The following is a 13722-nucleotide window of genomic DNA, read 5'->3' on the forward strand; positions in this document are numbered from 1 at the left end:
GGTCATAACATTGTGAAAAATTGCACATAACGATGGTTTTAAGAGTATTGACATAATATTTTATAATTACAAAAAAAATGAAAATATTTTTTGGGCTTTAGTACATCTTTAGTTTCTTGAAAAGATTTATATTATTTTGCCCACAATTTGAAATTTGGATCATCCTTATTTTTATTAATATCTTTTCCTAATATTTTTTTTAGATTGTTTCCCTTTTTTCACTAAAATTATAAAAGCCATGAATATATAAAAGTTAAAAGAGAAAAGAGAAAAAATTATTTAAAATAAAAAATATTAAATTCGTGCAAAGCATGAGTCTAATACCAAAAGGCATTATTGGTGACAAAAGAAAATGTATATTAAAAACACATAGTGATCTAAAACATGCTAGACTTAAGTAATAGAAAAAAAAAATTATATAAAACAAAATAATATATTATCGTAAAATGCAATTTGTTATACTACTGCCAGTTTTTTTTCTAATTTTCGATAACATTGGGTTAAAATTGATCTTAGAAAATATTGGGGTTAAACTTATACTATTTCATATATTAAGGCTAAATTTGCACTTTTTTAAGACGTTGTAGTTAAAAATTTGATCTTTATTTATTAAAGTTTTAATATGTAAATTTAGTATTTTTTGCGCAATAGTGATAAAATCAAATAAAAACCGTGCAAAGTACGGGTCTAAAACTAGTAAATAAGACTAAATGTGGAAACCACATGCCCTCTATTTGGTTTGTGGATTCCACGTATTGTTCTTCTAACCTCTCGTTTTCATTTTCTTGTTCTTTTCCATCCTTTTTGTCCGGCAAATTGTTGAATTAAAAAAGAAACTATGGGGCTTCATTTATGATTTAAGGCTGTTTACAATATTTAATAAATCTACCACGTAAAAATGAAAGTTTTGAGACCCTAAGTTTGTTTTTTTATGGTACCAAACCCTAAGTTTTTAAAATTTCTAAAATTACAAAAATGAACCAGTTTATCATTCAACATTTCTTGTGACGTTGATGATCTCAAAGTTTTTCAGTAATTTTAACTTCGAAAAAATTCTTTCAGCACATACAATGATCATTTAGGAGGATTCGTAAAGCTATTTGGATAATAATCGATTGGTTTGATAAACTTAAGAATTTCAAATGCTCAAATTAATAATTTTGATAAAGTTATTTGCAACACTTATTTGTAAAAAAAACATCGTGTGCATCCATACAAAAAAATTACTATAAAAAAAATTTAGTCAGAAAATTGTGTGTCGTGATTATTTATGCATAAGAATTATGATTATTATCATTTCATATTTTGAGCTAAACGTCACAATTAAATTAACCATATTATATTATTTTCCTATTAAATTTATATGTTATCTTTTTATTTAGTTCTATTTTCTTATTTATTATAATACAATTAATTAGTTTTTTTTCCCATTAAAACCTTATATTTGTTTTTCATCTACCATTCCATGACTCCTAAATTCCATGGCTCGTGTAATATATGTAAACTAAAAGTAATTAAATATCCACAATATTTTGAACACTAGTTAAAAAATATTGATACATGTCAGTGTTCGAAATATTGTGGATATTCAATTACTTTTAGTTTGCATATATTACATGAGCAATGCAATTCAGTAGTCATGGAATCATTTATGAAAAACAAATATAAGATTTTAATGGGCAATAGTACTAATTAATTATATTATAATAAATAAGAGTATAAAACTAAATAAAAAGATAACATATAAAGTTAACGGGAAAAAAATATAATATGATTAATTTAATTATGACGTTTAGCTTAAATTGTATATATTTTATAAAGCGTTAAGCTTAAATTCGTATTATTTTGTAAACGTTAAGCCTATATTGGTGCTATTTTGTACGTGAGGCCTAAATTGATGCTATATTGTAAACGTTAAACCTAAATTGATATCATATTGTAAACGTTAAGCCTATATTGGTGCTATTTTGAACGTTGAGCCTAAATTGGTACTTCCCCAAAAACATTGGACGTATTTTGGTACCTTATCCCTATATATAATTGATTTTTTTTTTTTTGCATAATTGATTTTATTACTTTTTTTTACTTATACTATTTATTAGGATCTTCATTTACTACTCATTCCCTAGATGTCCAAAATCGCAGGATCGGCTCTGGCATCATCTCGAAATGGTTGGAAGTATGAGTGAAAACCTGAGTAAGAGAGTCCAGTAACTAGAGAGAAAAAATATAAAGAGAGAAAAAGATGAATGGGGAGTTAAAATAGAGAGATAAAAAAAATTAACCTATTAAAAAAAGCATCAAACATAAAAAATGTGGATCAACGGTAATAGTGGCCACAAGTGTAACAAAATGTAAAGTTCTATGTTTTTTATGTTACATTTTGAAGTTCGATGGTCCCGTGAATTTGGGCAAAGTTCAATGGTCATGATTTAATTTATCCAGCCTTAAAGGACCTGATGGAAAATGGACATTGAGAAATTGACGTCGTTTCTTTGCAGGATGCAACGAGATGCAAGTAGTTGAGCGTGGATCTTGAAGATTCTTGAACCGAACCGAATACCTGAAAAAAAGATCTAGAATTGGATTGAGCAATTGAATTTTTTTTAGAACCGAACTATGACTTAATTAGGTACAATTTTGGAGATTTTCAAATTTATAAAATTACTGACTAAATATGTCGGAGATTCTAAAACCGAACCGAAAATCCAAAATCGGATTGAATCGTTGACTATTTTATTAGGACCGAACTAAATAGTACCATTGACTTAATTAGATACAATTCTAGAATTTTTTAAATTCCAAAATTGTACCAAACCATACTCACCCATAAATGCAAGTTAAAGGAGGGTATAGATAGGAAATATATTTAATCGCAATAAATTTACGGGCCGCACACAAAAATACCTAATAAAGCGTCTGATTAGAAGCCTTCATCATTAAATTTTAGAATAGATAAAAAGGCGCCAGGGTTTAAACTTCGGCCTGAAACGACATCATTATCCCGTAACCTCTTCTTTGCCTCTGAGAAAAACCTCATAACTAGTTCTCTTTTGAACTTTCGAGAGGTTTTTCCTAGTTTAGTAGTCACTATTGCAGTTCATCATTTAGTTTGAACTCAAATAAAGTAAAAGCTCCCCTCTCCTTACTGAACTCGCAGATCATATCTAGGGTTTCTTATTTCATTCGCAACGTAGCTCAAATGGCGTTCTCTGGTCAGACTCCTGACATTCTCGGTGACCGACAAACTGGCCAAGATGTTCGCACTCAAAACGGTTCTCTCTCTTTTTACTACTAAATCATTCTCTTGTAGTCAAACCTAAAAACAAATTTGAATTTAAAATTTAATCTGGCTTTCACTTGTTTTTACGGGGAAGGAAAAGGAGTTGCGCCAATTGCCACATTATTGTGAATGAACTCATTTCAATGGAAATGATATATATAGTAATTTCTAATTTAAATATCATTGGCTAGGAAATGGAATGAGAATGAATAGTTTTTTTATTACGGAATGAATAGGTTAAGACCGAAGAAGCGATGAGAGATTGATTGCTTTTATAGTTTTATTCAATTTTTCTATCAAACATGATGTCATTTCTTTAATTACAAATATGTATTTTAATTTAATTAATTGATGTTGTCCCTTAGTTATTGTTGTCCCTTAGTTACTTATATAATATGGATAAGCTGTAAATTTTACCCTATGGGAAGTGCATATTTACTCCCTAACATATGAAATAATACAATTTTATCCTTTAGTGTTGCCAAAAAAGATTAATTCTAACTTTATCTAGCAAAAAATTTAAACAAACGAGTTTACTGTTATTTGACTCGTTTTTTAGTTGTCTCATCGAATTTTTCAAGCATCAATTATGTCTAAAATATTTGTTATGTTACTAACATAGTTACAAACAAACTGCCAAAATGTTAATATTTAATTTACTATGTAGGGCTAGACGCAGATAATGGAGATACTAGATTGGACTGAATATCCGAGAAAAAGTATACATAATTAGACCGAATTTGTTGACTTTTTTTTTACTGAATTTGACCAAATTCGGTCAAAGAAAGTCAATTATCTGATCTAAATCTAGATTATTTCGGTATAGGATCCATGCATACTCCTATTTCTCAACATATGATTCAAATTATGAATTATGATTATTTCCTTTCCAAACCTCATTCATTTACTTTTCGTATTTCCTATAAAAACTATACATGCCCACGGGCTCGGGTACCCGCCCAGACCCGTGTCCCTTGGGTCGGGCTTGGACAATGAAGATTGATGTTAGTTTTTGGATTTTGAGGAGATTGATGTTACTTAAATCTGTAACACACTAGTTTTTGTAAAAAGTATCCTAGTGGTTAGTAACAACCACACCTAGGATCGTAACAACTAAAAACATCCCGTAACCTCTTTCTTGCCTCCGAGAAAAACCTAGACCTGGGCATGGGCCGGTGAGCCCGCTCGGCCCACCCAGGCCCATGCCCATTTATCCGGGTCTGGACACATAAAAATGTATTCAGGCCCAGCCCGTATAAGCCCGTCAAAAAATGGGCGGGCTTAGACTTTACATAGTTTACATCGGGCCGGCCCGGCCTGATAATATATACTGTTTTATAATATTATTAATTTCTTATTATGTTATATAAATATTAATTAAAATTTATAATATAAATATATAAACAAAAAACGCCGCACAACCACAAAAAAAACACAAGAGAAGAGAAGAGCCTTTTCACGTCGCATCCTACAGGAAAGGAAACCCTCCTTCACACCGCCGTCCTTCACCATCGACACAGGAATCCTCCTCCTTTGCTGCCGCAGGTTTGTTTTCTCGACAACTCCTTCTCCCTCTTTCTTCTCACTCTCGTTTTCTCTCTCTAATCGTCTCTCCAATCCCCTGTCCTGTAGATTCCCGTAATTTCCCATAATTTATTTTGCTGAGATACTTGCATCAACAATTTCATATTGATCAAAGGTCTGGGGCTCAAAAGCTGCTAGGCTTTCAGGCATGTTATTTCTTTATTTTGCTGAAATATTCTGCTAGACTCAAAATATATAAGCTAATATGTTTTTTTAGGATGTTTTAAGGGTTAATATACATATTTGCCCCTGTGTTTTTTCGGAAAAACAGACTTGCCCTTAAATCAAATAAACCCACAAAACTATCCCTGAATTTTTCACAAACCTACAATTATACCCTAATCTAACAGAGTTGTTAAACAACGTTCACATCAAACCTTATTGTCTCTAGAAAAACTTCAGAAAAAAACAACCAATCACAAACAAAAAAATATGCACATTCAATTTTGATTAAAAGCAAGCTAGAAGAACAGATTGGTCAAAATTCATTTTCATAAAAGCTCAATCAACCTAATAAAATGGCGTCTAAACCTCATAATTAATCCAAAAGCTATAGCAATAGAAAACAACAAGAAACCAAATGAATTTTGATTGTTGTCATCCAATTTTTCTAGAGACAAGAAGGTTTGATGTCATCACCGTTTAGCAGCTCTGTTAGATTAGGGTATAATTGCAGGTTTGTGAAAAATTCAATGATAGTTTTGTGGGTTTATTTGATTTAAGGACAAATCTGTTTTTCCGCGAAAACACAGAGGCAAATATGTGTATTAACCCATGTTTTAATGTTGGCTTCACTATGTTCTGTTTGCATTCGTCTTAGGAATGATATCATCTGTGCATCTGTTTAGTTGTGTGTAATATTGTGTTATCCATGTAATTATATATGAATATGACATTTTAAATTTAATTATTTTTTTTAAATATACAGGCTTGGACGGGCGGGCTTGGGATTTATATCTCAGGCCCGAGCCTAGGCCAAGCCCGATTAAATTACCTGCGGGCTGGGCTGGGCTTGGGCTCAGCAGGCGTTACTAAAAGCCCGCCCGGCCCGAGCCCGGCCCAACCCATGCCCAAACCTAGGTCAAAAACCTAACTAGTTCTCTTTTGAACTTTCTATAGGTTTTTCCTAGTTCAGTAGTCGCAATTGCAGCTCATCATTTGGTCTGAACTCAAATAAAGTAGAAGCTCCCTTCTCCTTACTAATCTAAGGTTTCTTATTTCATTCGTTGCGTAGCTCAAATGGCGTTCTCTAGTCAGACTCCTGACATTCTCGGTGACCGACAAACTGGCCAAAATGTTCGCACTCAAAACGGTTCTCTCTCTTTTTACTACTAAATCATTTTCTTGCTTGCTCTATCTACCTGTTGATTTTGTGCTCTGAGTTTCTTGTTAATGATGTATTAGTGGTTGCTTGTTAAGCTGTGGCCAACATTGTCAAATCTTCACTTGGTCTCGTTGGGCTCGACAAGGTATCATTTCTTCTCCTTTTTTTAAAGACATTGCTTACTGACTCTAAGATTTCCCCAGCTTGTATTAGAATTTGCCTGTTAAAATCAGTATTTTGATTTTTGTTCTTCAGGCCTTGTGTCTTCACAAGGGATAAATGAAGCATGTAATTTATATTTGTTTGCCTTTCATAAACATCAACTGATAATTGCCTGCTAAGTTGTTTGGTTTCACATTGTTTGTATGATTCCACATTTTCCGCTAGAAAATTTTGGGATTCACATTGATCAGCATATCACCTTGTCAAAAATTGTATGGACTCTTATATTAACACGTTTATTTAGGAGGTTGATTAATATAGTCTTCGATTTGTTGGTTACTTATTGCAGATGCTAGTAGATGATATTGGTGATGTAACAATTACCAATGATGGTGCCACAATTTTGAAGATGTTGGAAGCAGAACACCCAGTTGCCAAGGTGGATATATTTTTCACTGCCCTTGAAGTATTTACTAGTTTATGCTTTTATTTGCTTGTGCTCATTGACATTTTTCCTTCGAGGTATTTAGGTGCTTGTAGAGTTGGTAGAGTTTCAAGACCGAGAAGTTGGAGATGGAACAACTTCTATTGTTATTGTCGCTGCAGAGTTTCTCAAGGTAACTACAGGTTATGCTGTTTTTGGTGTTAGGACTACTTTGAGAGTTTCTGAAGGGAGTAGTAATTACTAATTGAATCAATTCTTTTGCAGAGAGCAAATGATCTGGTGAGGAATAAGATTCACCTAACATCAATAATGAGTGGATATAGAGTGAGTTTGATTCTTTCATTCTTTATGCCCCCGCGTGTTAAATAATCCTGTAGGTTACAAGTATATACGAGCATTAAAGAAAGAGTATGATGTCTTATCACTGTTTTTTTTTTGTAATTGATTTAGCTCATGAAATTGCTTTTGTTTGTTGTCAGCTTGCTATGAGAGAAGCTTGTAAATATGTTGAAGAAAAATTGGCTGTGAAGGTAAGGCTTCATTGAGTTTATTACCTATGTACTTTTGATAATTAGATACATAGGTTACTATTAGAAGCTATTGTTGTGGTACTTAAAAATTGTGTTGCTTCAAGTTGACATGCCACTAAAAACAGGAAAAAAAATCACAGTTCTAATGTCTGTCAATATTTTTTTGCCAATTGTGTCGCATAACCTGTAACCATTTCATGCACCTATACATGCTGCCATTGAAATTACATGATAGTACTACTCCATTTACAATAGAGCTTTAAAATTTATAGATAACTTTACGTATCTATTATTTACATAATATATACACATAGAACCAGTGTCATACCATTGTATGAAAATGTGCACCAAAACAGACCCAAAATATGCACAACAACTATACCACAAACCGGTAATCATATATATTGTACGAAAACATTACATACATAATCCATTATCACTTCAAGTGAAGCACATGATCTGCCCATTCTTTGCGGAGTTCATCCAAATCCGAATGGTTGTAACTCAATCCACACTTTTTTATCCACTACAAACTATAAATGTTTTACTATTAGAAAATTGTTCTATAAGTGATAGCTAGAACAACTGCATAGACCTCAACACAAAATTATGGTAATAAATTATGTACAGTCCGAGGATGTTACCTTTTCAACAAACTTTAAGTCTTTATCCATGACGATCTTTTTCATGTACATCATTACCCAAAAACCATATGTTTTATCATCTCGTTGCTCGAGTATGCCCTGTGGCACGTAATATAATGGTTAGACTCCAAAAAATATAATATACACTTGCTCATGTAACTGTAAACTCACTAGAAGCGGTGTCATCTTCAGTTTCGTCTTCGTCACCTTCTTTGGGTCGTTCTGAGCATAGTAGAATTTCATCGCACTACAACAAGTGTAACAACATATATGTATGTGAGGAACAGGATTGTTTGAACGTGTACACATTAGACGCATTTTGTAACTTACTTGCTGACAACATCCGTCCATTCTGTTGAATTTGGCAATCTCCTTTTCAATGGATCTAACCAATATGATATTTTCTTCTCAATGTCAACAATGGTCAGAGTCCAATGTAATATGCAAACACCATTTCAGCTGTATCAATATCAAATAATCAACTGATAAAAGAAATGATAAAAGAAAGATAGAAAATGAAATTGATAAAAAATAAAAAGAATTGGACTAGATTGGAGGTTTAGTTAAACTATATATAACAATGGTTACTCTTTCCACTTACAAAGATGCTATAATAAAGGGTAAATAATTTATTAGCTCACTCCTTTTAATTAACACAATGTTTAGTCAAATTGTTTTGAAAAACATATTATAAAGTCTCTATCATTTGTCATTGTTAACTCTTTGGTAATTCTGTCTATTTTTTGAGATTTTTAACCGTTATATTTGGCATAAACAAACAAATAAAAAATAACAGAGTAACATGACCATTTTGTATCATGCTATGATTGTCTTGAAAGCTAAAATATGTTCGGTTAAAAATCTAAAAAAATAGACAAAAAAAGAGTTAATATTTATAAAATATAGAAACGTTGTAATGTGTTTTTCAAAATAGAAAACCTAAATAGTATGTTACGTAAAAAGGTGGGGACTAATAAATTATTTACTGTATAATAAATATAAAAAATAGAAACTACACACTTCTTTGTTTTCTAATCCTCACTGTTCCTTCCAATGCCTCTACTTGGAGTATGCTCGGCGAGCTACACCTAGAGGCTCTATCAGTTCTACCTCATCGGCCATTTTCTACACCCACACAACCCAATCGACAAAAAAATTCTGTTTACTAAACCAAACGACGCATTCCTTTCGGTAAGCAATGATGTACCTGAAGACAGCAACAACACTAGTCTAATTAACAACAAGAATTTGCCTTTTCTCACTGAACTAGAGAGAAAAAATATAAAGAGAGAAAAAGATGAAGGGGGAGTTAAAATAGAGAGATAAAAAATTAACCTACTAAAAAAAGAATCAAACGTAAAAAAGATGGATCAACGGTAATAGTGGCCACAAGTGTAGCAAAATGTAAAGTTCTATGTTTTTTATGTTACATTTTGAAGTTCAATGGTCCCGTCAATTTGGGAAAAGTTCAATGGTCATGATTTAATTTATCCCAACCTTAAAGGACCTGATGGAAAATGGACATTGAGAAATCGACATCGTTTCGTTGCAGGATGCAACAAGATGCAAGTAGTTGAGCGTGGATCTTGGAGATTTTTGAACCGAACCGAATACCCGAAAAAAAGATCTAGAACTGGATTGAGCCGTTGACTTTTTTTAGAACCGAACTATGACTTAATTAGGTACAATCCTGAAGATTTTCAAATTCATAAAATTACTGACGAAATATGTTGGAGACTCTAAAACCGAACCGAAAATCCAAAATCGGATTGAATCGTTGACTATTGTATTAGGACCGAACCGAATAGTACCATTGACTTAATTAGATACAATTCTAGAATTTTTTAAATTCCAAAATTGTATCAAACCATACTCACCCCGAAATGCAAGTTAAAAGAGGGCATAAATAGGAAATGAATTTAATCGCAATAAATTTGCGGGCCGCACACAAAAATACCTAATAAAGCATCTGATTAGAAGCCTTCACCATTAAATTTTAGAATAGACAAAAAGGCGCTAAGGTTTAAACTTCGACCTGAAACGACGTCGTTAGAGCATCCACAATGGTTGGTAACAACCATTGTGACTTAAGTGGGGTAAGTAACAAGGTGAAATAATATGCCACTAGAGAGGATTTATTTTCAAAATTTTGTGGAATTAAAAAAATATATTAATTAACTATAGGTATTAAAATTATAATTTTTCAGGATCAAAATCGTAGTTATGAAAGACCATATTGTAATTTGCTATGTCTTTGTCAAGCAAAATGCTGAAGGCGGAATGACGCCTAACGCGCTATATCTAGCGTGTGTACTCCACACGCCAGATTAGGCGCTTCAGCGCCATCCGTGGCCTTCAGCTTTTTAGTTTTGATGTTAGGGAGTTTGACCTGGGTTGTTACTTAAATCTGTAACACACTAGTTTTTGTAACAAGTATCCTAGTGGTTAGTAACAACCACACCTAGGATCGTAACAACTAAAACATCCCGTAACCTTTTCCTTGCCTTTGAGAAAAACCTAACTAGTTCGCTTTTGAACATGGTTTTAAAACACGGATCGGACCGACCGATTAAACCGGAAATCGGCCAGACATCCGATCCGGTTATTGTATATAGGGGTCACTACCAGTGACCCCTGAGAACCGGGTAAAACCGACGACCCGGTTTCACCCCGATTTTTTATCAAAAATTTTTTAGCTGTGTAAACTAGACCTTGCCATGGGCCGATGAGCCCGCCCGGCCCGAGCCCAGGCCCATTTAGCCGGATCTGGACACATAAAATTAGTGTGAGGCCCGATCCAAGCCCGAATAAACCCGCCTAGAAAATGGTGGGCTTGGGCTATATGAATACCCGTCCGGCCCGGCCCGGCCCGTTGTTTATATATATCTATAAATTTAATTATTTAAAGGGAAAATTACAAATCTAGGTCAAATGGGAGGCCCATTTACATATTTAACCCATTTACTCAACCCACTACATATCTAGACTGTTTTTGTGTGACTTTCCCATAATACCCCTAACCTTCCCACTTCCAGCCACTCGCGAACTGCCGCTCCCCCTATCTCATTGGTTACGCAAAAAGTTGGCTCCTGCATTAATGATTTCAAGACTTTTGATCTTCCTTTCTCCCTTTAAATTGCACGAAATCTGCACCATTTTGCCAAATCACAATGAATTTCTCTTTTTCATCTCTTCATCTCTTGATTCTGCAACTTCCCGACCCTAGAAAACGAAGCCATGGTTCTTCATCTTCATGTTAGTTACTTGGTTTCTTTCTTCTTGTTACCATTCCAGAAATGGTTATTCTACGTTATTTCCGTCGTTCTTCCCAGTTTATCATATTGTTATTGCCGCTTTTAAGGGTGAAAGGCACGAAAAATGTAAGTATCTGCTGTTTTTCCTGCGTTTCTATGAATTCACTTCGCGTAGTCGATGATTTCGCGGAGATCTGCGAAGAGAACGAGCCTGAAACTTGATGATCTACATCGCGAATCGATGAATTCGCGAAGTCTGCGAGTACAAAAGTTCATGATTTCACTCGCACACTTCGCGAAATCATTGATTCGCGATGTAGATCATCAAGTTTCAGACCTCGCAAACATCGCGAAAACATCGATTCGCGAAGTGAAATCATCAATTTCCCTTCACATTTACATTCGCATGCTTCGCAAATCCTCATTATGCGAAGCAAATATATTGTTTTTCCCTGCCCAATACGATTAATTTTTCCTGAAGGTGGTTGATTACATAACATCCCTTTCAAGAAGGCGGTGTCCTCGGTTGTAGGGGAGACGACTTTCCTTCCTGTATAGGGATGAACTTCCCTACAAAGATGAGCACATTCACTTTAAAGTGGTTGGTAAGGGGTTAACTTCTAACAGATCACAGATCACTTCAAAATGAACCTCACTAATCTGGCACCAATTTTGAAGAGGATGAGTAATTACAGGAAGTCCAGACTTTTTGGGATGGATGTGTCTCACGGTGCACATTTTCCTTCAAGATTGGCACACGAACTTTGAAATGGTTGGTTAGGAGAGGTTGTGCCAATCTGCCAATCTCTCCTAACCAACCATTTCAAAGTTGGTGTGCCAATCTTGAGGGGAAGTGTGCACCGTGAGAGACATCCATCCCAAAAAGTTTGGACTTCTTGTAATTCATCCTCTTTAAAATTGGTACCGGATTACTGAGGTTCACTTTGAAGTGATCTGTAGAAGTTAACCCCTCACGAACCATTTTAAAGTGAATGTGCCAATCTTGTTGTAAATTTTGATAATGTTATGATTTTAATGTTGTTATTGTGGCAATCTTGTTGTAAATTTTGATAATGTTACGATTTTAATGTTGTTATTGTGGCAATCTTGTTGTAAATTTTGATAATGTTATGATTTTAATGTTACAATCCGTTGTTGTTTGGCATTTTTTGTTATTTACCACTTCGCGAATTAGCTTCAAAACACATCCACGCTTCGCATATGCGAATTAAATTCATCAAGTCTCCCAAAACATTAGCTTCGCAAGGTTCGCATATGATCGAATCTGCGAAGTCAGGCGGGAGAAAGAGAGACGCACGTAAATATTGAGGGTATTATGAGAAAGTCACACAAAAACAGTCTAGATATGTAGTGGGTTGAGTAAATGAGTTAAATATGTAAATGGACCTCCCATTTGACCTAAATTTATAATTTTCCCTTATTTAAATTAAATATCTCATATATATATAAACTGAAGGGAAAATTACAAATATAGGTCAAATGGGAGGTCCATTTACATATTTAATCCATTTACTCAACCCACTACATATCTAGACTGTTTTTGTGTGACTTTCCCGTAATACCCCTACCCTTCCCACTTCCCCTCACTCTATCGGTTTCTCTCCCCTCTTCTCCTTGGTGCGCGAAAACGGTTTGACTCCTCCATGAATGATTTGAAGACTTTTGATCTTCCTATTTGCCTTTAAATTGCACGAAATCTGCACCATGTTTCCAAATCACAATGAATTTCTCTTTTCATCTCTTGATTCTGCAACTTCCTAATCCTAGAAAACGAAGCCATGGTTCTTCATCTTCCTGCTCGTTAATTGGTTTCTTTCTTCTTGTTACCTGTCCAGAAATGGTTATTCTATGTTATTTCCGTTGTTCTTCCTAGTTTATCATATTGTTATTGCCGCTTTTAAGGGTGAAAGGCGCGAAAAATGTAAGTATCTGCTGTTTTTCCTACGTTTTGCATGAATTCACTTCGCGTAGTCGATGAATTCGTGGAGATCTGCGAAGAGAACGAGCCTGGAGCTTGATGATCTACTTCGCAAATTGGTGAATTCGCGAAGTCTACGAGTACAAAAGTTCATGATTTCACTCGCAGACTTCGCAAAATCATCGATTCGCGATGTAGATCATCAAGTTTCAGGCCTCGCAAACATCGCAAAAACATCGATTCGCGAAGTGAAATCATCTTTTTCCCTGCACGTTTACATTCGCATATGCTTCGCAAATCATCTTTTTCCCTGCCTAACACGATTAATTTTTCATGAAGGTGGTTTATTATATAACATCCCTTTCAAGAAGGCGGTGTCCTCGGCTGTAGGGGAGATGACTTTCCTTCCTCTATAGAGATGAACTTCCCTCAAAAGATGAGCACATTCACTTTAAAGTGGTTGGTGAGGAGATAACTTCTAACAGATCACAGATCACTTCAAAGTGAACCTCACTAATCCGGTACCAATTTTGAACCGGATGAGTAATTACAGGAAG

General features: G+C 34.4%; 1 protein-coding gene across 1 annotated transcript; it reads left to right on the forward strand.

Moving 5' to 3' along the window:
• Nucleotides 1-6260: 6260 nt before the first annotated feature.
• Nucleotides 6261-7402, forward strand: LOC136205411 (T-complex protein 1 subunit alpha-like). Its single transcript, XM_065995986.1, has 5 exons — nt 6261-6336; nt 6703-6792; nt 6884-6970; nt 7063-7122; nt 7278-7402. The coding sequence occupies exons 2-5, from the start codon at nt 6703-6705 to the stop codon at nt 7341-7343; spliced, it is 303 nt and encodes a 100-aa protein (XP_065852058.1). The 5' UTR covers nt 6261-6336; the 3' UTR covers nt 7344-7402.
• Nucleotides 7403-13722: the final 6320 nt, after the last annotated feature.

Source organism: Euphorbia lathyris, chromosome 9, assembly GCF_963576675.1.
Source record: "Euphorbia lathyris chromosome 9, ddEupLath1.1, whole genome shotgun sequence".
NCBI classification, from domain to species: domain Eukaryota; kingdom Viridiplantae; phylum Streptophyta; class Magnoliopsida; order Malpighiales; family Euphorbiaceae; genus Euphorbia; species Euphorbia lathyris.